Raw genomic sequence first — 25799 nt, 5'->3', positions numbered from 1 at the left:
AACATGAGTTCCTTGGGCAATTCCCTTACCTTCTCTGAGTTTCTGTTCCCTTCTCTGGGGAGGGGCTGTGTGTAAGAGTCTCTTGTCAACCAAGGCACGGGTGTGAGCTCTGACAAAGGCATGATCCCTCCTAGGTCTAGAATCCAGTGGATATATTACCATTTTTCCATATAGTTTTGAGAGTCATCGGCCAAGTGGTGGCCACTTGAAGTCTTGGAAATAGCTGAATTCGTTAATGATAATAATAGCCAGTGTTCAGTAGGACTTAATGCTGGTACTCTTATCAGAGCTTTTCATAGGTTATTTTCTTAATCCTCACACCAGCCCTGTGAGCGGGGTACTCTCAGTGTCCTCCCTAGAGTGGGTGGACTGAGGCCCAGAGAGGCCCCGGGTCGCAGAGCTTGTGAGCCAGGATTTGAGCCTAGAGCCCAGATGTAACCCCTGTGCCGACTGCTCTGAGGAAGGGAACGTGGAGAGGAGATGGAAGGAGTGAGGGAAGTGAGGCTTCAGGAACCTCTCGGCTAGGAGGCAGAGGAGAAAGCAAAGGGCACAGGCTGGTTGGGAGGCGGGTTGGAGGACAAGCAGGGCTGGAGTTGGGCCCGCGGAGCCTCGTGTGGGTGTCGTGATCCTGGTGCTGGTCGGCTGTGCCTAGGCTGTGTTCACTGCTCTGCCTGCTCCTGTCTGTGCAGACTTTTCATCCCTAAACTGGGTCCGGACCAGCCATGGGGCTGACCTGAGAGTAAAGGAGGTGGTAAATAGAAGCACCTGCACGTGGCGGGTGTCCTCCGCACGGCCTCTTTGTTCAGAGGAGGAAGCTGGGAGTGGGGCAGAGCCCTCAGCCTTTCCTCCTACAAGGAGGAGGAGCGTTCAGCTCCCCGGGAATTGGGAGCCCCAAGGCTGAACCCTGGGGTTAGGACCCAGTATCTCCGCAATTCCCTGCAGCGGGCCATGTAGGAGATCCTCCCAGGGCCCTGGAGCCTCAGGCCCTGCCCCTTCTGGGCTTTGAGGGCAGGTCTTCCCCTGGGAGCCCCAGCCGGGACCACGGTGCTCCCCACATCAGGACTGGGCTCTAAGTTCCCTCCCCGTCCCTGGGGCTTTCGTGGTCTGGACCCCTCACTCTGTATCCTGCCGCGGTTGTCGGCAGGGCCGGGAAGGAGCAGCTGGTCCTCCCCACCTTGGTGGCCCTGTCAGGGTCCTCCTCCCTCGGGCCACACAGGCCTCACGGGCAGCACCTGCCTCCCTCCGAGGGCCCTGGCGCTCTGGGTGGCGGGGGGTGGGGGTCCTCACCTTGTACGTCTCCCAGTTCCGAAAGAAGTTGACCGAGCCGTCCAGCCGCCTCTGGATGACCGTCCAGCCCCCGGGGTCATGTCTCTGGTCGCACCACACCTGCATGAGGCGGTTGGTATTCTCTGGCTTCACCAGGTAGATGGAGCTGGTGTCGTGGCCATCCTCCAGGGCTTGCAGGCAGTCTCTCCATGGGCCTGGGGGCACAGGTGTGCACGCGTCACAGACCGCCCTGTCGCCTGGCCCCTGAGTCGCGTCCTGCCCTTCCCCCCACCACCGGCTGCACCCGCAGCAGCTCAGCCTCGGGCTGGGCTCCGGGTGGAAGCCACAGGCCTGCAGGGCACTGCTTTGGGTTTGTGAGTTTGAGAAGCAACGTGATATAAAGACAAGAACCCAGGACTCGGGGGTCCGGACACCTGGGTTCTGGGCACACTTTCACCCCGACTCCTACACGGTGTGGTGCGCCGAGCTTCCTTACTTGCCAAGCCCTCTGTTTCCCCCTTCTGTAGAGGCAGCTCATGTTTATCTCATGGAACGGTACGGATTACTGGGGTATTTATGTGCAAGTCCGGGAGTGATTTTTCTAGGTTGTTTTATTGGCAGAAGGATATGTGAGCCTGCTGAGGGGCAGCAGCATCTGTCAACACCTTTGGGGCTCCGCCTGGCCAGTGAGTCTGGCTTGCTGCCCTTCCCAGCCTGGCTGACTCCACACCAGCCTTCCCAGGGATGGTGCTCGGGGACAGTCGCTGCAGTTTTTAGTAAGTGAACTTCCGTGGGGTCACAGGGGCCCCAGCAGTGCCCAGAACCTGTAGCCAGAAATTTTGGGACATTTCTGGGATTCAGACACTGGCCTCCAGATATCTTTTGGGGGGACTTAAGTTTCTATTCATTGCTTGGTTGTGTCTGACTCTTTGCGACCCCATGGACTGTAGCTCCTCAGACTCTTCTCTTCACAGAATTTCCCAGGCAAGAATACAGGGGTGGGTTGTCATTCCTTCTCCAGGGGATCTTCCCAACCCAGGGACTGAACCCAGGTCTTCTGCATTGAAGGCAGATTCTTTACTGTCTGAGCCATCAGGGAAGCATTGGAAGGACTGATGCTGAAGCTCAAATACTTTGGCCACCTGATGAGAAGAGCCAACTCATTGGAAAAGACCCTGATTCTGAGAAAGATTGGGCTTCCCTGATAGCTCAGTTGGTAAAGAATCTGCCTGCAATGTAGGAGACCCCAATTCGATTCCTGGGTCGGGAAGATCCCCTGAAGAAGGGATAGGCTACCCACTCCAGTATTCTTGGGCTTCCCTTGTCTCTCAGCTGGTGAAGAATCTGCCTGCAATGAAGGAGACCTAGGTTCGATCACTGGGTTGGGAATGTCTCCTGGAGGAGGGAAAGGCTACCCACTCCAGTATTCTGGCTTGGAGAAGTCCAAGAACTGTATAGTCCATGGGGTTGCAAAGAGTCAGACACTGCTGAGCGACTTTCACTTTTACTTTCTTTCTGGGAAAGATTGAGGGTAGGAGGAGAAGGGGATGGCAGACAGTACTGATCGACTTTCATGTTCACTTTTTTTCTGGGAAAGATTGAGGGCAGGAGGAGAAGGGGGTGGCAGAGGATGAAATGGCTGGATAGCATCACCAGCTCAATGGATCAAACTCTGGGAGACAGTAAAGAACAGGAGAAGCCTGTCGTGCTGCAGTCCATGGGGTCATTGAGTCTGACACGACTTAGCGACTGAACAACAACAAAAGCACTTCTGTTTAGCTCTATCAGTATATACTAGAGCAAGCTCACCAAGGACTAAGGCACTCAGAACTCACGTTTCAAGGTCCATGAGCTTAAAGGATGGCGTCCAGCCCATCCCAATACATGGCTTTTCTGAAACTAAGACCAGAAGGGTTCTGTGACCTGGGACTTCCCTGATGTTGGGCAGCTGGGTGGGGGTCACTGCGAGAGGTCTTTCGCCCCTCCCCCACTTCCCCTGGCAGTGGTTTCCCGTGTTTGAACGTTAGTCAGGTCCTCAAGCGGGCACAAACCCGAGTCACTAGGAGCCAAGTAAACTGGATTCATCCTAATTGATCTGAGGAAACTTCAGATATTTTTCAGGACCTAGCCACTGAACTGTGTATTTTTAAATAATATCACCACACACAGCTTTAGCTTCTCTTCAAAGCAGTCCTTAACTGAAGAATGGTTCAGACCAAAAGTCCTAAGAGAACTCCATCTTATTCCATTTGTGCGTATGTTTGTTCAACAACTGTTGATATTGCGTCCTGGCCCCGGCAGGTCCTGTGCTGGGCGGTGGAAGCCTTCTCTCGACCTGCATTCCTGTGGGTCCAATCCTTTCTGCACGTGGGGGAGAGGAGTGGACAGGCACAGGAGCAGGTGTGTGTAGCTTTTCCCGTGTCGATCAGACTTCTCACGCTCCCTCGTGGCGGTGATGGGGCTGGATTAGTCCTCTGTGATGGTTAAGTAGGATGAGGTTGAATGTGGTCTCTGTCGGACACCTCATGTGGTCCTTTCCTAAGGCCTCATGGCAGTGCGTGAGTGTCCCCACCTGGAACCTGACGGCAGGGCACGGACTGCCTTTTTCACCCTCTGTGCCCGGGGCCCAGCAGCACCAAGAAGAAAGGTGGGCGTGAGCGCTCACCACTGACCACTGACCGTTGATCCCCTCCCTGCATCCTCCAGGGAGCGGTGCTTACCCATTTACCCGCCGGCCAGCCCTCTTGGCCCCCAGCACCCGCCATGTAGCAGATAGAACACAAACAGCCACCTCCTTCTTTGCCTTGTGCCTCTTCTATCCCAAGAACGGGAGCCCACACCTCCAGAAAGAACATTAATGACGGAGAAAAAAAAATGGGTTGTGTTCGGCCCACGGCCCCGGGGACCAAGGCAGAGAATGGGAGTCTGTCCCCAGCAGCTGGAGCGGAGCGCGGAGCGGGAGTGGGAGGCCTCCCAGCTCAACACCAAGTCAGATGCACAAGAGAGGCTGCTGGACACGAAAGCGGGTGACAGAAGGTCCAGCAGCCTGCAGAACAGCGTCCATGGAAGACGAGCAGCCGGGCCTCTTCCTCTCCCTGCAGAGCTGCAGCGGGTTCCATGGATCCTCAGGCTGAAAGGCCAACTTGGAAGGCGGGGGTGCCACGTGGGGAGAGTCTTTGAGGCCCAGGGGGTGGGGCAGTCAGCCTCACCTGCGCTCCCTGTCTGGGTTCCAGGAGCGGTTCCAGCTTTGCCTTTGACATTTCTACAAAGGGCTGTTTTTGTTTGTTTTTTTTAAGAGGCAAGTATTTTTAAAGGTTTTGAGGCCACCAGTCCTTTTAAACGTTTGGGGGATGCTCCAGATCCTCTACCCAGAAAGACACACAAATTTGCTGATAATCAGAAGGTAAATGAACCTCCAAACCCCAGACTGTGAAACCTTGGTGCTCAGAGAGGCTTGACTGGAGTGGAAGTAATAATAGAATATTTCTACTAGCCACCACTGCTGGGCATTTACTCCGTGCCCCATCCATGCATTCATACCTGAGATCTTCCTGACACTCCTGCCAGGCAGGCTCCCCCCTCCACAGATGAGGACAGTAGAGCGTGGGCACCTTGGGTGACACTCCCGAGGTCATGTGGCCGGCAGGGAGCAGGTATGGTACCTGCACCCGGGTGGTGTCCAGAGCCCACATCCTGAGGTCCTCTTCCGGCTCCTTGAGCAGATTGAACTGCAGGGCAGGGGCCTGGCTGACTTCTCTCTGTGTCCCTACAGCTCATCTTAATCGTTGCCCCGCAGCCAGGCTAGGAAAAATAAGAACTTACAGTTCTTCTTTGTCAAAGTGTTGTGCCTTTTAAAATCTTCCTTGATTTTTCTTCTGTGCTTACCTATTAGTGTCCTTTGCCTGTTTTATAATTATTTTAACTGTTGCAGTGTTTCTTATGACATATCAGCTTCCCTTTTCCTTTTTAAAATGGTTTTTGTTGATTGACTCTTATCATTAGATTTGTGTTTATTTATGTATTTATGGCCTCACTGGGTCTTCCTTGCTGTACTCGGGCTTTTCTCTGGTTGTGGCAAGCAGGCGCTGCTCTCTAGTTGTGGTGCTCCGGCTTCTCATTGCGGTGACTTCTCTTGACACGGAGCACAGGCTCTGGGGTGCAAGGGCTTAATTGTTGTGGTGCACAGGCTTAGTTGCTCCATGGCATATGGAATCTTCTGGACAAGGGACCGAACCTGTGTCCCCTGCATTGGCAGGTGGATTCTTAACCACTGGACCACCTCCTAAAGGCAAATCTAGCAATTCTTTCTTTTAAGTCTTGTAGGTATGGCATGCTTTCTAAAGTCATGGGGTAACTGTGAAATAGTGTAGACATGTTTAGTGTTTTCTGCTGTTACTAAAGTAGATCTCCATGTGTCCCCTGCGTACTGCACTTCACATGACACCGAGGACCTCCCATCCAGAGTGTGACCTCCCGTTCCAGACGGTGATTCCTCAGACACCCCTGCCGAGCTCTAGAAGAGCTCCTGCATTCAAACATGTTCCCTCTTCTTCTTAAAGGCGCCGGGGCAAGGGTCAGAAGATGAAATGATGGACGAAAGTTAGTCAGGAAATGTTGACAGCAATAAAATGATAAAGTAGCAGAAAACAGCAGCAAGGAGATTGTCATGCAGCTGCATTAAAATGACAGAGTCAAAACACCCGCCTCTGATGAGAAACCTGTAACTGGTACGTGTACGTGGTCTCTGGAGGAGGACATGGCTCCCACTCCAGTGTTCTTGCCGGGAGAACCCCAGGGACAGAGGAGCCTGGTGGGCTACAGTCCATGGGGTTGCACAGAGTCGGATATGACTGAGCGACTGAGCACATACATGACGTCGTGGTGTAGGACTCGGAGAGGTGTCGGACTAGGACTCAGAAATCTGTGTGCCTGGGATGGGACCCCAAACTTGGAGTCAGGAGCCCTCGGCTCAAAGCTTGGTGGCCGCATCTTCTCACTGGGTGACTCCTCACTGAGCCTCCGCCTCCTCTTCTGTAATCAGAGGGAAAGGACCTTACTTTCTGAGGGTCTCTGGAAGACAGCACCCAGCACAAGGCTGACCAGGGCAGGTGCCAGAGAGGGTTCGTGTTTCCTTTCCTTTGACAGTTGAAAGCTGGTAGTTTTAGAGCTGTCCACCCCAAACAAGCAACTGGATTTGCTTTTTTGATTCCCAAGACTAAGTGTAAGCTTATTTACTGGTAGACATTTTCCATAAAGGCATATTGTAAAAGTCAGAATTTCAGTGGAGAGGGCCACAAAGAAGCATTGGGATGAAGAATGGAAACCTTTTTTTGTCAATGAAGCTGCATCTTTAGCATGCGGCAGGCGGGGCTCTCCTTAGAGAGCGCGGAGTGCCCAGCGGTGTTTCACTTGGCACTCCTTCTGAAAGGGCAGCCCTGCCCCGAGTGCCAGGCCAACACTAACTCGGCGGCACCGAGGCTCTGAGTGCAGGGAGCGCCCTGCACTATAGAGAGCCTCCTCTCTATAAAGACCATATTTACACTCTCGGCGGAGCTGTGACCAGAACATTCCACGTGAAGAGAAGTGCCGTGGCTGAGCGGAGTCTGCGTGGTTCCCCGGAGGAGCAGCACAGGGCGTGGAGGGGGCACTCAGGCCCTGTAGTCAGGAGGCCTCGGGGAGAAGGGATGTTGGCCGTGGGAACACAGAACAGACAGGTCTCGGGCCCCCAAGTACCAGGGTCTGGCGAGCATTGGAGGTCTTCAGGTTTGGGGCCCTAAGTGCCCTCCTGCTCCATTCCTCCCCGCTGGGGTTCCTTGCCTCCCAGGAAGCCAGGAGCCACATATCGCTGGCCCATCTAGGGCTCAGTACCCCCAGTGGCAGGGCCTCTCTGTGAAGCTGAGTTGGAGCCTGCAGTCAGTCTGGATCTCCAGGTGACTTCTTAGTCCCGGTGTCCTCCCTGTGGGTCTGAGGCAGACCAGCTTCAGCCCGACTCGCCCACCCAGACCCTGGTGGAGAAATGGGCTCACCACCTGCATCAGTTTTCAACACAGTCACCCCTCCACTAGGGGAACGTGGCCCATGAAGATCTGACCAGGCCGACCAGCCGAGGCCAGGAGCTGAGAAGTAGGTGGACATCAGACCTCTGTGGCTCTTCTCTGTGGTGCCCTGAGGCTTGGGGAGAGGGCAGAGCCCTTCCCGGCCATGAGCTGGCCTAGACCACGCTGCTGGCTTGCAGCCTGCCAGGCGTCTCTACTGCACATCTCCAGACTGGACCACCTGAGTCCACGCAGAGGAGCCTGTGGCCTGAGGGAGAAGTTCTGGGGTGAGGCCGGAGAGCTGACACCCAGATGTGGAGAGCGGGTGCTGCCCAAGTCTCACACATACAGACAGCTGGGGAAACCGTGCTTCCGTTGTGAACATCTATATTCTCCGCCAGTCACCACTTTTCGGTGAACCAGAGCACAAAACAATGCCCTAACACAGGAACAGCTGGTACATTCCCATAGCCATCTTGGCCAAGCTCCTGCAGCACCCGCCCCAGAGGTGACCCTCTGAGCGTCGTTTCTGGCTCTTTTGGGGAAAGAGTCCAGATGCTTATGCCTGCTGTTCAGGCCCTTTAAGTCCTTATGTCCTTCATGTCCCTTTAAGCGGGACATGGAGCCCGCTGCCTGGGGCTGACATGCTTTTCATGAGCTCCTGAAAAGCTTTTCAGGCCTGAAAAAATGTGTTAACTCTAAAATATGAAAAAAAAAAAAAAAAAAACCAAACTGCTAAGTCCAAGTTTATAAGCATACAATTAAATTTCTACAAAGTGTAACATCTTGTCAAGTCCATTAAATTTAGTCTTCAAAAATGTTATTACTTTTGAAAACAATTTGTAGGTTAGCTTTTTCTCACTTCCCAAGAATTCCTCAACATGCCTGATGTTTGCCGAGAACTCAGAGCCAACTATAAATTAATTGTGCTGCTCTTGGCCAAATACTTTCAAACTCTAAATTATTAAAAAATTTCCCTTCAAAATTTTTACAGTAAAAGTTACAATGGATGTGCAAGGTGGGTATATTTCAGTGCATTTGGTACGTTCTGAGATCTCCCTGAAGGAGAGCCCCTGGGGCCCAGGAAGAGCCTGAAGGGATTCCATTTCACCTGTTTGACCTCAGGATAGACCGATAAGCAGCACTACTTCCCAGAGAACACTTTGAAAAGCACAGCGTCCACTCCTGGGTGTCCACCAGTACCCTTGGGCAGGGGACAGGTGGGGACTTCAAATCGATTTTACAAAGAAAAGAAGTCAGATTAGGAGGGGCTGTGGGGGGTTCTCTGGGTGCAGAGCAGCTCCTCGAGGCTCCCCAGACCTGTGGGGTGAAGCCCCAGAGCCCCTGGCTGCAGCAATGAGAGTCTTCTCAGGGCACCTTGTGGAGGAGCTCTGTAGAGCCCTGACCATGACCCCACAGGTCCTGGATAGGTGCCCTTCCCTATGGTTGGCCACCCTGTTCATCCTTCCCAAGAGAGGGAATCAGTTTACAGGCTTGTTCCTAGAGAACCTTGTTCACTTTCATTGATCACCTGTCACTCTTCCCACATGCACACCCATCTTCATAAACTTTTCTGTGTGTAACTTCACTGGGGTTTGACCACATACCACCAACTGGTAGGCACGCAATTCTAGTACTTCATCTTTTCCTCTTCCTCTTTCTGAGCACTGGACATCTGCTCAGCAACAAGCCTGATCTTCTTGGTTTCTTGACGATGGGGGCAGTGGTTCTGAGAGCTATCTGCCTGGTCCTCAGTCCTCCTCCAGGAAGCCTGCCCCCACCTCTGGAAGAGCTCCTCAGTCCTCCTCGGGGTTCCTATAGAGCCTTAAATGTCTGTCTTTACTGGAATATAGTCAGAAGGATGACTGCCATGGATGTAGAGCCTTTCACGTGCTGAGTGCCTTACACACTCTTATCATGAGGTCCAGCTTGGAGCAGTCCAAACGACTGGGAAGTGGAGGATGTGGGGTTGGAATGCTGCTCTGCTTTTCATGCCGTGGTTCTTCCTACTGCCTTCTCAGGGCAGTGATTATGTGTTGACCCAGTTTAGCACCTACAGTTACCTCTTGCCTCCCTCACCTTTCCCTGCCTCCCATCTTCTCACCACCATGAGCTGTGTTCCCTTTGTCATCTTCATTCTGTTTTTTTTTTCCAGTTTGAGAATCGGTAATAATAAATCCATCCAGTAACAGGGACCACCCCACAGCAGAGGATAATTAGCATCCAGATCAAACCTTGAGAAATGGAACCTGTTTTCTGGGGAAGCCTAGACGGCCCAAAGTAGGATGCCTGCTTGTTATGCTCAGTATGATGGTGGTGTTCGGTCGCCAAGTCGTCTCTGATTCTTTGTGACTCCATGCACTGCAGCACACCAAGCTTCTCTATCCTTCACTATCTCCCAGAGTTTGCTCAGATTCATGCCCATTGAATCAGTGATGCTATCTAACCATTTCCCTTCTCTGTCCCCATCTTCTCCTTTTGCCTTCAGTTTTTACCAGCATGAGGGTCTTATCCAGTGGGTGGGCTCTTGGCAGCAGGTGGCCAAAGCATTGGAGCCTCAGCTTCAGCATCAGTCCTTCCAATGAATATTCAAGGTTGATTTCCTTTAGGATGGACTGGTTCGATCTCCTTGCAGTCCAAGAGACTCTCAAGAGTTTTCTCCAGCACAATTCGAGATGCTCAGCTTTCTTCATGGCCCATCTCTCACATATGTACATGACTAGGGCCAGGTGATTGGATTTTCTGTTCTTTTGGATGTTATTCTAGCATACCACCTAAGATTGCTTGATTTCAACATTTGGACACTTTTTTTTTAAAAAGCTATTTTATCTGTCACTTAAACTATAACTTTCCTAGCAAAATTTCTCTCTGTGTGTACGTAATTTTAACTTAAATTATTAGAAAAATCTATTCTGGGAAAATCACTTATTCATTTGAGAAAATGACATAAAAACATTCCAGGCCCTGCAGCTTATTGGCTCATCTCGTGATGAAAGACCAGGATCCAGTGCGTTCTTCCTCCAGGGTCATCGCAGGGGCATCTGAAGTGCTGCAAGGGAGGTGGGGTGGTAGTCTTGTTGTCCCTGGGGCAGTCTCAACATCTGCCTTTCTTCCTCGCTGCTGACCAAGACCACTGGGACTTTTATAACAGTGCTCGACCCACTGCATTCAACAAACCTAGCCAGCCTCGTCTTAGATGCTGTTGTATGATGCTAACTTAATTCTGCCTCCTTTGTCATTTTTTTTCTGGGGGAGCATCCCAGGGTTACAATACAGTCCATCACATAAATCCACCAGAGCAATCCTTTCCTGTGACTGGTGAGCTGGCCAGAGAGCTCTGAGCTCCAGGATTTTCTAGATTACATTCACTCTGCCAAGTGCCAAACTGTTGGGATTTCCAGGTCGAAGGATGCCAACTCACCACTTGTAACAATAACAAGTTGATGGTTTATCTCCGAGGGCTGTAAACAATCTGAGGATTTAGCCGAATGTCCTCCCTGGAACGTGCCTGAGTAACAGAGGAGAGCTTGCCATGGTGCTCTGCTCCGAGGTACCCCAGAAGGAGAGCCCATGCACTCAATTGCTCAGTCGTGTCCTACTCTCTGTGAGTCCATGGACTGCAGTCCGCCAGGCTCGTCTCTCCGTAGGATTTCCCAAGCAAGAATACTGGAGCGGGTTGCCAGTCCCTTCGCCAAGTGATCTTCCCAACCCAGGGATCGAACCCACATCTCCTGCATTGGCAAGCAGATTCTTTACCACTGAGCCACCTGGGAAGCCCCAGAAGGAGAGCAGAGAAAGCAAAGCTGAGAGGAAGATGACCCCACTCAAGTGGCATCTGTTTATGAAGAAGCTAGCAAAGAATGCTGTTTGAAATATCACTGGATGACGTCATTCCTGATGAATTTGGGAGTCTTATGTTGTTTAACAATAACATTCTAGAAACAAAACAGCACAGGCTGTGGAGGCAAGAGAGACAGGTTGGGTTTTCCTGTGGCCTCTGTGACTCTAAAGGCCACGTGCCGGCTGGCCACACCCTCACCATCCTCACAGTGCCTCTCTCCAGTCCACCAGCAGGGCTCCAGCACACATGGGACCAGCAGCCCTCACTGGAGAGACCATTGCTTGACCTCCAGAAGGAATGGAAGACACGAGTGACTGATCTCGTTCTCTGTCTTAGACCACAACTGAACGTACCTATTTCCTGCCTCATAGGGGGAAATAAAATATAAAGGGAGGGGACTTGCCTGGCGGTTCAGTGGTTAAGAGTTCACGCCGCCAATGCAGGATGCCCAGGTTCAATCCCTGGTTGGGGAACAAAGATCCCACATGCTGCAGGGTGATGTTAAAATTGCCTTTCTCTCTCTCTCTCTCCCTAAGAAATCCATCTAGGAAAACAGTCTTGTTAGGGTTGTCTGTGGCTCCATGGCCGGGGAACATGTTGTGAGGGTTGGGTGGTTTCTATGTGTTCTCTGTGAAGCAGAGTGATTGCCACCTGTTGTGGCCCCAAGAACAAATCATGGCTACTGAATTTTATATATTTAGGGTTAACATATTTAAAGAAGTCAGGACTTCAGACTAGGCATTAAAATGCTGAGTAGAAGTAACCCTGGAGAACTGGCCCAGGCTTGATACAAATGAAACTGGCCCAGGCTTGATACAAATGAAATATCAGATTTATTGACAGCTTCAGCTGGGTCCACTGATGGGAAGTCAGGTGCATATTGTGTTTTGTGTGGGAGAACTCTGTTGTTTTAGAAACTCTGAAGTATGAGGCTAGCTTAGGTCTACTTCCTTTATCCTATATTCACAGTGATGATGTCTCTGTTATCAGAACCATGAGAGTTCTAATAACAGACCTCACAAATCTAGCTGATCTTTAATGGGGAGCTGTCTGGAACCCGGTACCTGAAGTTGTGATGGAGCGTCAGGTCCCAGGCAGCTGGCACTGGAGGTCAAGTCAAGCATCTATAGAATGATGTTCACACCAGATCCCCCCCAGGCTTTCCATGGCAATTTCCAGTATCCCAGAGTCGTTAAGACAGACTTGGGTCTGAACTTTGGTTGATCCAAGGCTGTGTAGTCTTCCAAAAGTTGCTTAACCTCTCTGAACCTTAATATCCTGGAAGTTACAAGTCCTGGGACCAGTGTTGGCTCTGTCACCAACAGACTCCAGAACAAAGCAGCCTATGCCAGGGGACCCGAGAGGCTCCTAACAAGCTCCAAAATTTTTATGATTTTAAGGTCCCTTCTCTATCCACTGAGAAAACAAACCGAGCTGATTATGTCTTTCTCCGGAGAGAAAACAGCTGGAAATGCCTACTCCTTTTGGTTTTTAAAGGTGCATTTTAGATACGGCCTCCCTGTGGCAACTGGAGGACACACTCTATTTTCTTCTCTGGTCAGTGCCTAGGATGGCGCTGTGGCAGGAGGGCTGGCATGCGCATGGCAGTGCCCAGGCTGGGCTGAGGGGTCGTGTCCCGGGCCTCGTAGGACCACCTTGAGAGCAGGCCCGAGCCGAGGCTCCATGCTGTCCTGTCCTGAGCCTTTTAGAGAGTGACCCCTGCAGCCTTCTTCCTCTTTAACAGATCTGACTGACGTGTGTGCACAGGGCATGCAGGTGAGGAAGATGTCAGGGACTCGTGAGTGTGAGGAAGAGTGGAGGGGTGGAGGGAGGGCGGCAGCAGCCCCAGGACCCCCCGGGGCAGAGGGCCACAGGATCCCCCCCCCCGGGGGGGGTGGGGATAAGGGCCACAGGCAAGGCCATTTGGCCCAGGTCTAGTCACAAACGTCACCCTCATGGAAATGCCCTTAGGTCTGGCCAGACGGAGGGAGACAGGACAAAACCCAAGTGAGGCGCCAGGGAAGCCAGGAGCTTGCCTGGGCCTCATCACTCAGGCTCTCAGCAGCCTGGGTCTGGCCTGGGGCCAGCCTGTTACTGTCTGGCTGGGAACAAGCTGGTGAGTGCAGCGTCAGATAAGTGGCCATGGCCACCTCAGCCCCCCGGGGAGGGGCGTGCTGCGGGCCGAGCCGCCGGGACAACAAGGAGAAGAGGAGGTGGCTCTGAGGCTGTGAAATGAGAGATTTAGAAGCTGCCAGGGCGCGAGTGCCGAGGTGCTTAATTGAAGAAGTGTCTGTGGCTCTGTGATGTCCGTGGACCAAAGGAACTGTCGGGCCAGAGCAGAGAGGGAAGTTTCGTCTAAGACCAGAACCTGCTCCAAGCTCTCAGCACAGGCCAGCTTGGAGCTCTCTGCCGATTGGCTGGAGAGACCATCTGCCTTTTCCTCCTGCCCAGTCCAACACCAGGAGAGGGGAGGGCCTCCCGGCCTCCCTGCAGCCTCTGCCCACCTCTTTCAGCTTGCGCAGCCAGGTGTTCAGTCTGGGGAGGACGGGGGACGTGCCTCCTGTGGGAAGCTCAGTGGTCAGGTGAGTCACGAGAAAGCAGTTACCAACAATTGGTACCAACATTTGGGAGGGCTTTGCTTAAAAATAAAAAGTTAATTATAGTGCATTTCGACAATCTCCATGATGAAATCACTGCAGTTCCCTCCATGCTGGTGGGCTTCCTTCAGTGGGAGGGAAAGGGATTGGTCGCACCCAGAAGCCTTGGAATGCGCAGAGCCTGGACTGAATTATGCATGTGAAGAAGCAGTGGAGCTGGGCCACTTGAGGGGCCTCTGATAGGGCCAGGCCCCTGGGTCTTTGCACGGACTTAATTATCTCCACGGGTGACCCACTGGTAACTCAGTTGCCCAACTCCTGAGTCCACCTGGTAAACTCTTTACAGATCCTTCAGGAGGCAACACCGACATCCCCAACTCTGTCCAGCTTGTCCCTTCTACTTCAGGCGGACTCAGTCACGCCCCCCTGTCGACCTAGTGCCGTAGGCCCTCATACGCCCCTCTGGTCACCCAGCACCCTGTAGTGCTACCATGGTGACCGCACAGCCCATGGTTTTCCCTGCATTCCTGATTTCAGGTACTTTGCTATGTTGGTCCCACAAGTTCTCACAACATTCTGGAAATGTTGGCCTTGCAGGTCAGTGAAACCCCTTGTCAGATCTGAGGTGCTGATTTTGGGGTTGAGAACTGGTAGGCAGCAGACGTGAGGTCGTGAAGAGTCAGACACGACTGAGGGACTAAGCAGAACAGACAGCACAGGTGGGTTCCAATGCATTCATGAATCTGCCACCTCCCTCAAGACTAAATTCCTGAAGGTTAGGACTGTCATTTTCACACAGTCCAGCACTGTGATTGGCAAAGAGGAGGGACTCAGCTATTGTTGGCTGCCCCTACATGATGTATATTGCATGCCTGATTGCATTGAGTTTCCACAGCAACCCTGTGATGTTATGACTCTTGTCCCCATTTTACAGAGGAGAAAAATGAGGCTCAGAAGAGTTAAGTAACTTTCTCAGGAGCGAACAGTTAGCAAAAGGTAGATCCCGGATGCAGACTTAGGTCTTTGTTCCTCCACTATGTATCTGCCAGCTGAGTTCAAGCTCAGGAATGTTTTGGGACTGTTGAGTCAGAAACCAGAGATGCTTAAGCTAGAGGAGATCTATTGCATAAACACTGAGGTCAGCCTGCCTCATGTCGGAATTACAATATTCAGCTGAGCCTTCATTTGGTGCCCACGGGCACGTTTTACCCTCTGCTTGTTCTATCAGGTGTATTAGTGTACTCTGCCCTCTCTAGTGGAACTGAGCCCGCTGGCTCAGCGGTAAAGGATTCGCCTGCAATGCGGGAGATGTGGGTTCGATCCCTGAGTCGGGAAGATCCCCTGGAAAAGGAAATGACAACCCACTCCAGTATTCTTGCCTGGGAAATCCCAAGGAATGGAGGAGCCTGGCAGGCTGCAATCCATGGGGTCACGGGAAAGTTGGACTTAGCAACTGAACAACAACAAACAACAAATGAACCAGTCATCAGCTGTAGAATGAAGAGCTAAACATGGACTATCTTTTATTAATAAAGTTCAATCTCCTGTTTCAAGATAAAGAGACCAAGATCAGAGGGAAACTCATAGCTGCCATGTAATGAAACTTACCATGGGCCCAGAACTCTGCTAACCACGCCTTGCAGTATTTCATTTAATCCTCAGGTAGGCACTATTTAAACCCATTGACAATTGACAGATGGGGAAATGGAGGCTCTGGGGGCAAAGTGACTTGCCTAATGTCCCAGAGCTGATCAGTGGTGAAATCAGAATTTGAACCCAGGTCAGTCTGCTCCAGAGCACAAGTCTTCAACCTGCACACCCAGTAGAGGGCTTTGCTGTGAGTAAGATGCCCTGCCCTGCTCCTACACCCCTCCTCCCCCGCCCTGTACCTGCAGACAATGCCGCCCTTGTCTTTCGCATGGGCCACCCTCCTGCACTCAGGTTCAGTCCTTCTCTGGAATTAGCAAGAAGCTGCTCTTCCCAGTACTGGTGGTTATTTTCAGAAGTGTGAAATAAGTGTAAAACAGGATATTTTCAGTAAAAATATCTCCCTGCTTATATAACGAAGTGGTACAAATGTCACTGACTTGAAGCAGATACGTGGTTACTTTCTGCAAAGACAGATGTAGTCCTCACCCACCAGCCCGTTTGGAAGACTCACAGGTCCTGGATGAATAACCCTGGGGGCTGGACTCATGCTCCCCCTGCCAAGGGTGCAGATGCCCAGAGTCCTAGTGCACTGAGGAGTCAGCCGCAGCTTTAAAGTGAAAAGCCTGAATTCAGACCCAGCGTGAGCAAGTCACTCATCCTCTCAGTTAACCTTCCATAAGGAGCTGCAGGGGTTAAAGAGGTAACATACACGAAAGTGCCCAGCGCCAGTGTCTGGGTCAAGCTTCAGAACCTACCAACAGCCCCATTCCTCCCCCATCATGATATTCTGAGAATTATCATATTTTAAGATGAGACATGTATTTAAGAGTGTGTGGAATCATCACTGAAAATTCTAGACTGCAGCAGACTCTAGGAAATGTGTGGGCTTTAGAAAGTGCTTCTTCCTAGGGAGGGTAGGCCGCTCCCTACCACGTGTTCATCCTACTTCTGCTGTGATAACACTTTCTCTTCCTCTGGTCTGTTGTTTCTTCCATGAACATTCACTGAAGGCCCGTTCTGTGCCAGGCACATTACGTGCACTCATAGGAGCGCTCATCCCATCCACCAGCACAGAGCACCTCACGCAGAGCCCGGAGAACTCAGGCCTGGGGTTTTTCCTAGCAGAAGCCAGAAAATATTTGCTGTCTTCTGACACTCCCCCGTTTCCTGGTTCTACCTTGGGGCATCCATTTGAGGACCGTGGCCTCCCTCTCACCCCACCGGCTCCAGCGGCTCGGCCCCAGGGACCGCCAGGGGATTGCACAAGCCTTTGGCCCAGCTTCGGCTTACCGCTATTCCTCCCCCGCTTGCGGTCACAGCCAAGAGAGGCCCGGTGCCCAGCCCTGAGGCCCAGATGTTGCGGGGTTCCGCAACGCTGGGAAGGACTTACCTGATGGCTTGTCTGTGGAGGACGGGAGGCTGGTGAGGGTGGGCATGGTGGGCAGAGGGGGCGGCAGCACCTTCAGGTTCTGGTCGCTCTGGATCTCGTTGGTGGAGATCTGGTTGATGATGCGGTTGTAGGGGGGCGGCTGGTAGACGCGGGGCGGGGCAGCGGGGGGTGGCTGGGGCACGGGCCGGGCGGCGGGCACCCGCTGGCAGTGCTCCTCCAGCTGGGCGATGATCTCAGACTGGTTGTGGGCCAGCGTGGCCAGATGCTGGTACTTGTGCTCCAGGTCCTTGTACTTGCTGGCCAGCTGCAGCATGTCAGCCGTCTGGTTGAGGATGCGGTTCTCCAGCTGCGAGAGCTCGAGCGCGTTGTCCCGCTTGCGGATGATCTCGTGCAGGAGCTGCATGTAGAGCTGGGTGACCCGAGAGTTCATGTTGCGGCTCTCCTTGCGCAGCAGCTTCACCTCGCTCACGATGCCGCCGTCCACCTCCACCAGCTGTTGCAGCGTCTCGATCTGCCGCTTCTGCTTGAGCAGCTCGTTGTTGAGCAGCTCCAGCTCCTGCTTGTGCACCCTGTTCTCCAGGAGCACCTCGGGCTCCTTGGAGTTGACGCAGATGGCGCCTGTAACCCGCTGCTGGGGCACAATGAAGGTGTAGGTGCACTTGTCCGGGGACTCGCCGGCCCGCTTGTACCTGTTCAGGTAGACGAACTCACCGGGTGAGCCCTCCTCGGTGCCCTCCAAGCCATCCTTCTGGCTCGCCGCCGCTCCCAGGGCAGCCAGCAGTCCCAGCCACCAGCACGTCATGCACAGCGGCCTCATGGTCCTTGCACACCGGGGGTTCGTCTTTGCTGAGCAGAGCCTGCGAAACCCTGAAAGTAAACAGAAGAGCAGACTCAGTAATGGTTATGTCACGGCCAGCGGCCGGTGCCATAAATGAGCTCAGCCTTCTCGTTGGGCAGCTGTTTCCAAAAACGCTGCTTCAGGAGGCAGCCCTTCTGGGAGCCGCAGGAGGGGACAGGAGGCCTGGCAGAGGCGGAAAAGATTCGGGAGGGGACCGGGGCATGTGCAAGGCAGCAGGCTGAGGCCCTGCCGCTCCTGGGGCCAGCCAGTGCCCGCGGCCCTCTCGTCGAGCACCTGGCCTGGAGCCCGAGAACCATAGGAGGGCAGCCTGAAGCTGGGAGGGGAGGCAGAGGAAGGCTTGGCCTGTCTCTCTCCTCCTCTGCCTCAGACTGTTAAGTCTTCCCCTGGACGTGGCCTTTGTAACACCCATCACGGATGAGATGAATCTGAACTCTGTGTGATCTCTTCATGGTTCTGTGCTCCCTGAGGGCCAGCACTGTGTCTTTTTCCATCCTGTATCCTCAGGATGCTGCACGCAGGCAGCTGTCCGCAAGTGTTTGTTAAATGAATGATCTGCTAGATGTGGTATGGGACGTGTTCGGTTTGTGGTGGACAATGTCAGCGGAAAGATGCGTCTAATCACATGGCTTCAGTCTGTGTGTTAGCCAAGCTACAGAGCAGATAACTGAGCTCTGCTAAATGCACTATTTTCAACACGCAGTATCCACACTGTCCCCATCACTGCAACAGGATTTAGCCAGGTGGGAGCAGGAAAGAGACACGTGTCACCAGATTAGTTTCAGTTCTGTTCTTAGACCACTTGTTCCTTCCCCAGATATCCATGGAACACCTGGGGTGTGCCAGGCGGTGTGCTGGCTACTGGACGTGCAGCTGCAAACAGGATAGAGCCAGCCCTGCCCTCAGCGGGCTTACCCATCATCTCAGAGCCCCTGAGTGCCAGGAGGCAGACGTGGTGAATGCGATGGGAGGGTAGAACGGGAAACTGACCTAACCAGAAGGGTCAGGAAAGCTTCCCTGAGAAAGTGACCTTCGTGCTGACCCCAGAGGGATGAGGAGGAGCAAGCCAGGCCAAGAGGGAGGGGACAGACGTGCGCAGCTCACTCCTCCCTCTGCCCACTCAAGGACGTGGCTCTGGCTGCTCTTCCCCAGCTCCTCGGCGTGATCACTTTTTCCCTATGATCGTGATTTCTTTCAGCTTAAAAGAAAATCCTCACTTGACCTCATGTCCCTTCTCCAGCTACTGTTCCATTTCTCTGCTCCCCTTTTTAGCAAAACCCTCTGAAGAGTTGCCCACACCCTCCCATACCATTTCCAGAAAGTTCTCTCTTCCTGTTCTCTCTTGAGCTCACTCCCATCAGGCCTGCCCCCTCCCCTCGGTTCCAAGTGTCCTGGACAGGATCACAGGGGGCCTCTCTTTCCAGACCAAAGGCTCAGTTCTTGGTCCTCGCGGATGTTTCGCCTCTCAGCACTGCCGGACGTGGCAGATCACTCCCTCCTGGGACTTCCTTCCCCAAACGCCACACTTTCCTCCCATCTCACTGGCTGCTCCTCAGTCTCCTTTGCTGGTTCACCATGCCCCCTTCCCAGCCCTGTCCTGGGTGGGGAGGGGGTGGCAGAGCTCAGTCCTCAGACATCATCTTGTTCAGTCTAGTCTGAGGACTTTTCCCTGCCCCTCTGAGTCCAGACTCATATGTCTAACTGCCTCTTTGACATTTCTGCTCAACTACTCTACTGCTACTGCTATGGGCACCTCAGCCATAACTTATCCAGAAATGAATTCCTGGGGTTTCCCAAGTCTCCATCCCAACCTGTTCATCCCAGTTTTTCCTAGGTTAGCAAATAGCGACTCTGTTCTTCTGATTGTTCAGCCAACAATCTTGATGTTGTCGTTGACTCCTTTCTTCCCATCATACCCCACATCTAAGTCACCACCAGATTATCACAGCAATATCCTGGGACTATTCCCAGGATCCTACAGTTTCTCCCCACCTACCCTGGTACAGCCCACCTTCACCTCTCGCCTGGACCAGACTGGTCTCACTGCTCCTGCCCTTGCCTTAAGAGGCTGTCCTCAACCCGGCAGCCAGAGTGAGCCTTTTAAAAAAGTCAAATCAGGTCAGTCTGCTGCTCAAAGTGCTCTGGTGGCTTCTCGTCTTGGAGAAGCAGCTAACAGGTCTCTAAGGCCCCCCGCTCTGGCCCAGTTTCCTCCCTGACCTCATCTCCAACTCCTCTCATCCTCACTCACATGCTCCAGCCACGCTGGTCTCCTGGGTGTTCTTCAGGCTCGCTGATGGTGAGGGCCCTTTGCACTTGCCCCAGTCCAAAACACTCAGCTGTTTCCTTGATGCGTGCTTCCTCCTCACTGCTCTCAGGTCTTTGCTGAAATATCACCTTCCCAGTGAAACTTTCCCGGCTTACTTAAAATTGTGACCTCGCCACCTTCCCCCTCCAGAGTCCATGTCACCATCAGACATGTGGTGTCTGTCTACCCATGCCTGTGAATGAAAGCTCTCTGAGAGCAGGGGGCTTGTCTGTTTTCATCACTCCTCCCCCACCCCCCCGCCCCCACAGTGCATAACACGGGAGCTCAGTGAATATTTGTACGCTGAATGAAAAGACACATCCACCAACAGCTGCCGGGCAGTGGGGAGTGCTAGGAAGAGGCAGGCAGGGCCAGAGGAGCCCAGGGCAAGTGACTGCCTGAGGGTGTGGGGGCGTGCACAGGAGACCACGAATTACATTTACTACTACTGTCCCTAACATCCACTTCCTGAGTGCCTGTTGTGTACCTCCACCTGCACTCAACGTTTTGCAAGGGTTTTCTGCTTCATTGAATTCTCACAGTGTCTTTTTTGGTAGATACCATTGTTCTTTCCGTTTCCATGAGGAAACCGAGACTCAGCGAGGCGAAGTGACTTGCTTAAGCTCACGCCGCTGGAAAGTAGCAGAACCAGGACTCAGCCCCAGCCTTCTGTACTCAAACCTTCAACTCTTAATGACTACGTAGAAATTTTCTTGATCTGGTTTCTAGTAGTAAAGTGCTAGCATCATGACTTTCTGATTTCACGATAGTTTACACTAACATAACAACCACCACCCAGAACCGGAAGGTTTTGTCTTCCCCAGACCCTTTTGGGGACTTCTCTGGTGGGCAGCCTGGACAGCGGGAGGTTGCAAAACAGATCCTGTGCTCCCCAGGGCCACAATGAGCTGTTTTCCACTTGACTGAGAAGGCCCCAGCTTGGTTCCGAAGGCCAGTCCAGGCCTTTTGGGCCAGGCAGAGAAAGGTGTTAGGAGCCTCTGGGTTGGGTTGGGCTGTGAGGTTAGGGCTGCAGTGACGTTGGTGGAAACGGGGCCGAGTTTGTGAGTGTTTGCCTAGTTTCCAAGCTCTTTAGCTGCTCCTGTGCCTGGGCCACACCCGACCCACAACAATGGTGGGGAGCCGCCCTCCCAGCCTGGGCGGCTCACCTGGCTCTCTGCTCCTTGATGCTGAGTGCGGATGTCAGCGAGGGCTCCCCTTGGCCAAGAAACTGCCACGGTCCCAGGAGACAGTTTGGCTCCGGGCCTCGAGACCTGGCGGGGTGGCAGTGTTTGCCGTTGAGTCCTGTCCCCTCCCAAGTGTGGGCTTGCACGGCTTCCCTGGGCAAAGCTCTGTGCCCTTGGACTTAAGGTCCTGAAGGCAGAGCCTCTTCTATGAGACGGGGTGATCCAACCCCTCTCCCATACTTGGTGAGGGCCATGGAAGTGCTTCCCAAACTAGAGGTGAAGATGTCGTGATAGCCGTATGAGAGCTCCAGCTGAGCCAAACGACAGTGTGTGCCATTTGCCAACACACACTCAGGGGCTGTGTGTCCAGCACGTGCACCATCTCCTTGGATCCTACCATGTCTCCCCCCAACCCCTGCCCCAGAAGCTTCCACGGCCAGCAGTCTCACTTCCCAGAGGAGGGCCTTGTTCCATGTAGCAGAGCTGGGCCTGCCCAGGAGGTCTGTCTGGCCTCACCTCCCAGCCCAGTGGTTAGACTGGTCCTGGTTGTCATGGGGTCCCTAGTGTGCAGTCTTTAAAGAGCGTTTCTTGCAGTTGTTTGATTAAAAAGAGAACCAAACTTGATGGTTGTTAACACTTGTTCAGTTTTTAGGTTCAGAAGGCCCGTCGCATAACATATTATTTCGTGGAATCACCACGACATTTGGAGTATTCTGCCCATTTTGAGGGTGAGGAAACCAAAGCCCAAGAGGGTGTCAGGTAGCTTGCTCCCTGTTGCATTGCTGCTGGTGGGAACAGTCGTGAAGCCGCACAATTTGGGGTCTTACTGTCACATTTCCATGAGGCCTGGGCTTGGCAGGAGTGACACGGAGCCAGTTGTGGTTACAAGAAGGGTGGGAAGGAACCAGGGCACTGTCCCAGGGAATCCAGTGAGATTGGTTCCCCCAGGTTTATAAAGGGGGGCACCAGCATCCAGACAGGTAAGTGACTTGCCGGGAGCACATGGCAGACAAGAGCCAGTGCTGACTCTGTCAAGAGCTGGGGTCAGCCTGACACCAAGCGCTATGCCCCCTTTGCCTTAGAGTAATTGACTTTCCTTCAAGGTTCCAGCCCCCTTCCTTAGCTTTTTTGCAAGTTTGGCAGATCTTAATGGGCAGTAATGAGTTTGCTTACTTTTGCTCTCTTGGTATTTATTCAACTAATTGCATCCCAAGAGAAGGAACTCCCCCTCTCCAACACCAACCCCCAGCATTCCAACCGTCTTAGGCCTGGAGGAGAACTCGACTCCAATTGAAGAGATGCTCCTCAGTTTCTTCCTATGACCAACAGAGGAAAGCAAATCCAACTGTTTTCCTTGGCTTCAAAAGGAAAATAAAAGCGATTCTTGAAATTGCTTTTCCACATTGTATTGTGAGGAGTTTCCATTATGCACGGGTTTCCCTCCCCACAAGCAGGGCTGGTGTGACCAAGCCACGTGACAGGCTCTGCACGCCAGGAGGCCACCTCCCCAAGGGCTTGGGTCCCACCCAGCCTCCGGTGGGCAGCTCTGAGCGTCCCTGCTTGGCCTGCTGTGGTGGGGCCACACACCGTGTGTCCACGTCCCCCTCATCACCACAGCCCAGTGAGGGGCCACTCTGTGGGAAGAACTGTTTTCATAAGACAGAGCTGTGGGTCCTACCCTGCGGCAGAAGCTACTTTCCTGGGGTCATCTTGTGAGTTCTCACCGCAAAGGGTAGGAATAAGTAAATTTCAAAAATAATAGCGACAGCCAATTATCACTGTGATCCAAACACTTTATAAGTATTGTCTCACTTCATCCTCCCAACAGGCCTGGGAGGGAAGCTGTTATTTCAGGGTGGCCATGCATGGTGACCCAGGTTGTGTACTATGCAACTCTAGGGAGCACAGCTCACATTCATAGTCTTTGTAGTTTTGTATATTTAAATCACAGCAGTGTGTTCTAATTCTCACAAAGATGCTTTTAAGACTAATGGCAAAGCTGACAGTTGTTCCCGTTGCAGGCAAGGAAGCTATTAAGATTCAAAGTCCATGAGTCATTTTGTCCTAAGTCATCAGCTTAGCCAAGTAGCAGTCGGTAACAGAATCCCAACGTGAGTCTGTGTTGAATGTATAAAAGTGACAGGGAAACTCAAGGGGGATTGTTCCCTGGCGGCCACGCCCCCTCTGAGGCAAGGAGGAGAACAGGAGAGCTCTTGGGACCCCCGGCACTGCTGACCCCAAACTGAATCAGCTCTCAGGATGGTGTTTCATCGTTAGTCCATGCTGTGGTCCTGCCTGGGGGCTCACAGAGCCTGTCCCTCTCTCCCCAGCCTGCCCTGCCCCATCACTCTGTGATCGCAGATGGAAGCCAGGTAGGAGTCCAGGCCAGAGGCCCTGCAGGAGGCCTGGGCAGGGGGCCTCTGCCAAGGCAGCAAGGGCATCTGGAACTGCCCCCCTGGCTCAGTGCCCAGCTGGCCCCTGACAGGAAGCCGGGAACTTGAGCTGTGCTTGAGTGAGCTTGGTGGACCCAAGCATGAATCATGATGTTAAACCAGCATCAGGACAGAAAAGAAAAAAAAAAATAAATCAAAACTTCAAAGTTGACGCACGGTTTTTCCTGCCAGAGCTGGTTATGAGATATATGATGTGCCAGTCAGGTAGTACCAAACCAACTGGTAATCTGGGATGACAGAGGGATCCAGATAAAGAAACATTCCAGAAGATACTGCCCTACAGGGCCCAGCTGACCACATGACCAATAGGACAGATAAGAACAGCTGTCGTTTGTTTGTTACAGACTTTGGATGTGCTCAGCCGTGCTCTACCTCATTGACCACCTTATGAATAGGGGACTGGGCATGCTGGTTGGCCCCCCTTGAGGCCTGTTGTCTTATTAATTATTAATAGCACCCCATTTTATTCTCAAAAATGTCCTCGTTGGGTATTAAACTATTTGGTCCCTTACCTAGGAGACAGACATTATTATCTGCATTTGTAGTAGAAGAAACCCAGGTCCAGAAATGTTAGGTCACTTGCCTAAGGTCCCTTGAAGGAAACATCGGGACTGGGAAGTCCACGTCAGCTGCAAGGTCTGTGTCTTCACTTCGGTCAAGAGCACCTCCCCAACCTGTGTGAATAATAGTGCCTGTCTGTTTGTTTAACGGCCGGGATGCAGATTCCCTCTTAGTCATTCTTTGACTGACAAGGTAGAAATGGCTTTCAGGTCAGCACAAGGGTGAGTCTTGTTGGATGGTAGAAACAGCTGCTTGATCATCCAAGTGGTGAGACCCCAAAATGGACATCTAGAATGCGCAGCAGTGTCCTCACCTTAGAAACCCTGGGGAAGGAACTGTGCATCGCTTGTCCTGGTGATTCACCACCAGCCTGGAGGCCAGGGAGGGAATAACCACATCTCCAACTGCCATCCCCTCCCAGCCCGAGAGCCTGTGAATCATCCCTGCCAGAAGGCAGTGTGGGTGCCCAGGGGGTCTGGAGCTGATGGCCAGACCCTGCCAGTCCAGCTCTTATAAGACCTTTGAATGAGTCGTCTGTCCAGCCAGCCAGCCAGCCCTCCATCCATTTAGTCTTCCCAGCCAACCAGCCATCGTGTGTTGCTACAGTCAGGGTCCAGCCCTGTCCTGGGTGCTGGGAACACGGGCTCAAGCCAGAGAAGCAGAAGTGTGGGTACTGTGCAGATTTGCTGGGAAGAGCAGCAGTCGAACTTGCCTGACGCGCCTGCCCCTGTTGCGTTGCTGGCTCCGGGGCAGGGCTGAGCTCATGGAGGAGAGGTGGGTTGTGGTCATCCTGTGAGGTCATCGGGTTAGGAGAGGATGTGGTTCGGCGGCGGGGAACGGGTTGCCTTTGCCGGGGGACAAGGATGCCGCTGTTCCTTTTCCGTAGTACATTATTTTGGAGCCATCTTGAAAGGTCCCAAAGCCTGCACACTGATCCCTCGGGTGCCAAGAGCCCCAGCCAGCAGAGCAGAGGCGGAGAGCCTGCAGAAGCCATTTCGGAGCCCGGCTCCCGAGTTGGCTGCTGCATTTCCGGCCGTGCCTCGTGTGCTCTGCAGCCTTGGATCTGGGGGGAGCCCCCGACAGCAGGGAGCAGCCAGGGACCGGGTGGACACTGGTGCCCCGGGGCGGCTTCCTGGGAAATCCAAACCTTGCCTGGGGCTGCTCTTCCAGGCCAGGCTGAGTGGCTGGCCCTATGGCCACCTCGGCCCTGTTGCAGAGCTCATCCCCAGCACAGACACGATGAGCACGTGCCTCCGTCCCCGATCCCAGCAACTCTGTAGGGCAGGGGCCGTGATTATCCCCGTTTCACAGATGAGGAAACAGAGGTAATGGTGGGGCTTTGCCCAGACCTCAGAGCTCCCAAGTAGTGGAGCTGGGCTTGGAACAGATGTGTTGACTCCAGAGCCAGCTTCCTTACCCACACGGGCATTGCTGGCCTGCCTACTGCTCCAGGCCTATCTTTGTAAACCTCACAGCTGGCCCGTCAGTGTCCTGCTGGAAGACAGAGCCTGTGTTGTCCTGCCTCCCTGCCCCTGCACGTGCTGTTCTTTCTGCCTCAGCACCTTCCCCATGTCCTGCCTTCCTTGCTCAGTTGACCTTCTCTGTGAAGCTGGCCATTCTTGGGGAGGGGGCCCCCTCTCTCCTCCAGCTCCCAGGAGCAG

General features: G+C 53.1%; 2 protein-coding genes across 16 annotated transcripts in view; one reads left to right on the top strand and one right to left on the bottom strand.

Moving 5' to 3' along the window:
* RALGPS1 (Ral GEF with PH domain and SH3 binding motif 1) overlaps positions 1–25799 on the top strand; it is a 297855-nt gene that overhangs the window by 164513 nt on the left and 107543 nt on the right. The gene's annotated exons all lie outside the window — the stretch shown is intronic.
* The window catches only part of ANGPTL2 (angiopoietin like 2), a 35745-nt gene that overhangs the window by 4772 nt on the left and 5174 nt on the right, over positions 1–25799 (bottom strand). Inside the window, exons 2-3 of the mRNA XM_061154618.1 lie at positions 16780–17646; positions 1288–1481 (exon numbers count right to left, since the gene is read on the bottom strand). Coding sequence (XP_061010601.1) covers positions 1288–1481; positions 16780–17596 — 1011 coding nt within the window. The 5' untranslated portion in view covers positions 17597–17646. The remainder of the gene's footprint in view (positions 1–1287; positions 1482–16779; positions 17647–25799) is intronic.

The sequence above is a fragment of the Dama dama genome, chromosome 11, assembly GCF_033118175.1.
Source record: "Dama dama isolate Ldn47 chromosome 11, ASM3311817v1, whole genome shotgun sequence".
Lineage (NCBI taxonomy): Eukaryota > Metazoa > Chordata > Mammalia > Artiodactyla > Cervidae > Dama > Dama dama.
Note: the sequence above shows the minus strand (reverse complement) of the source record. Positions and strands in the feature narration are given on the sequence as shown.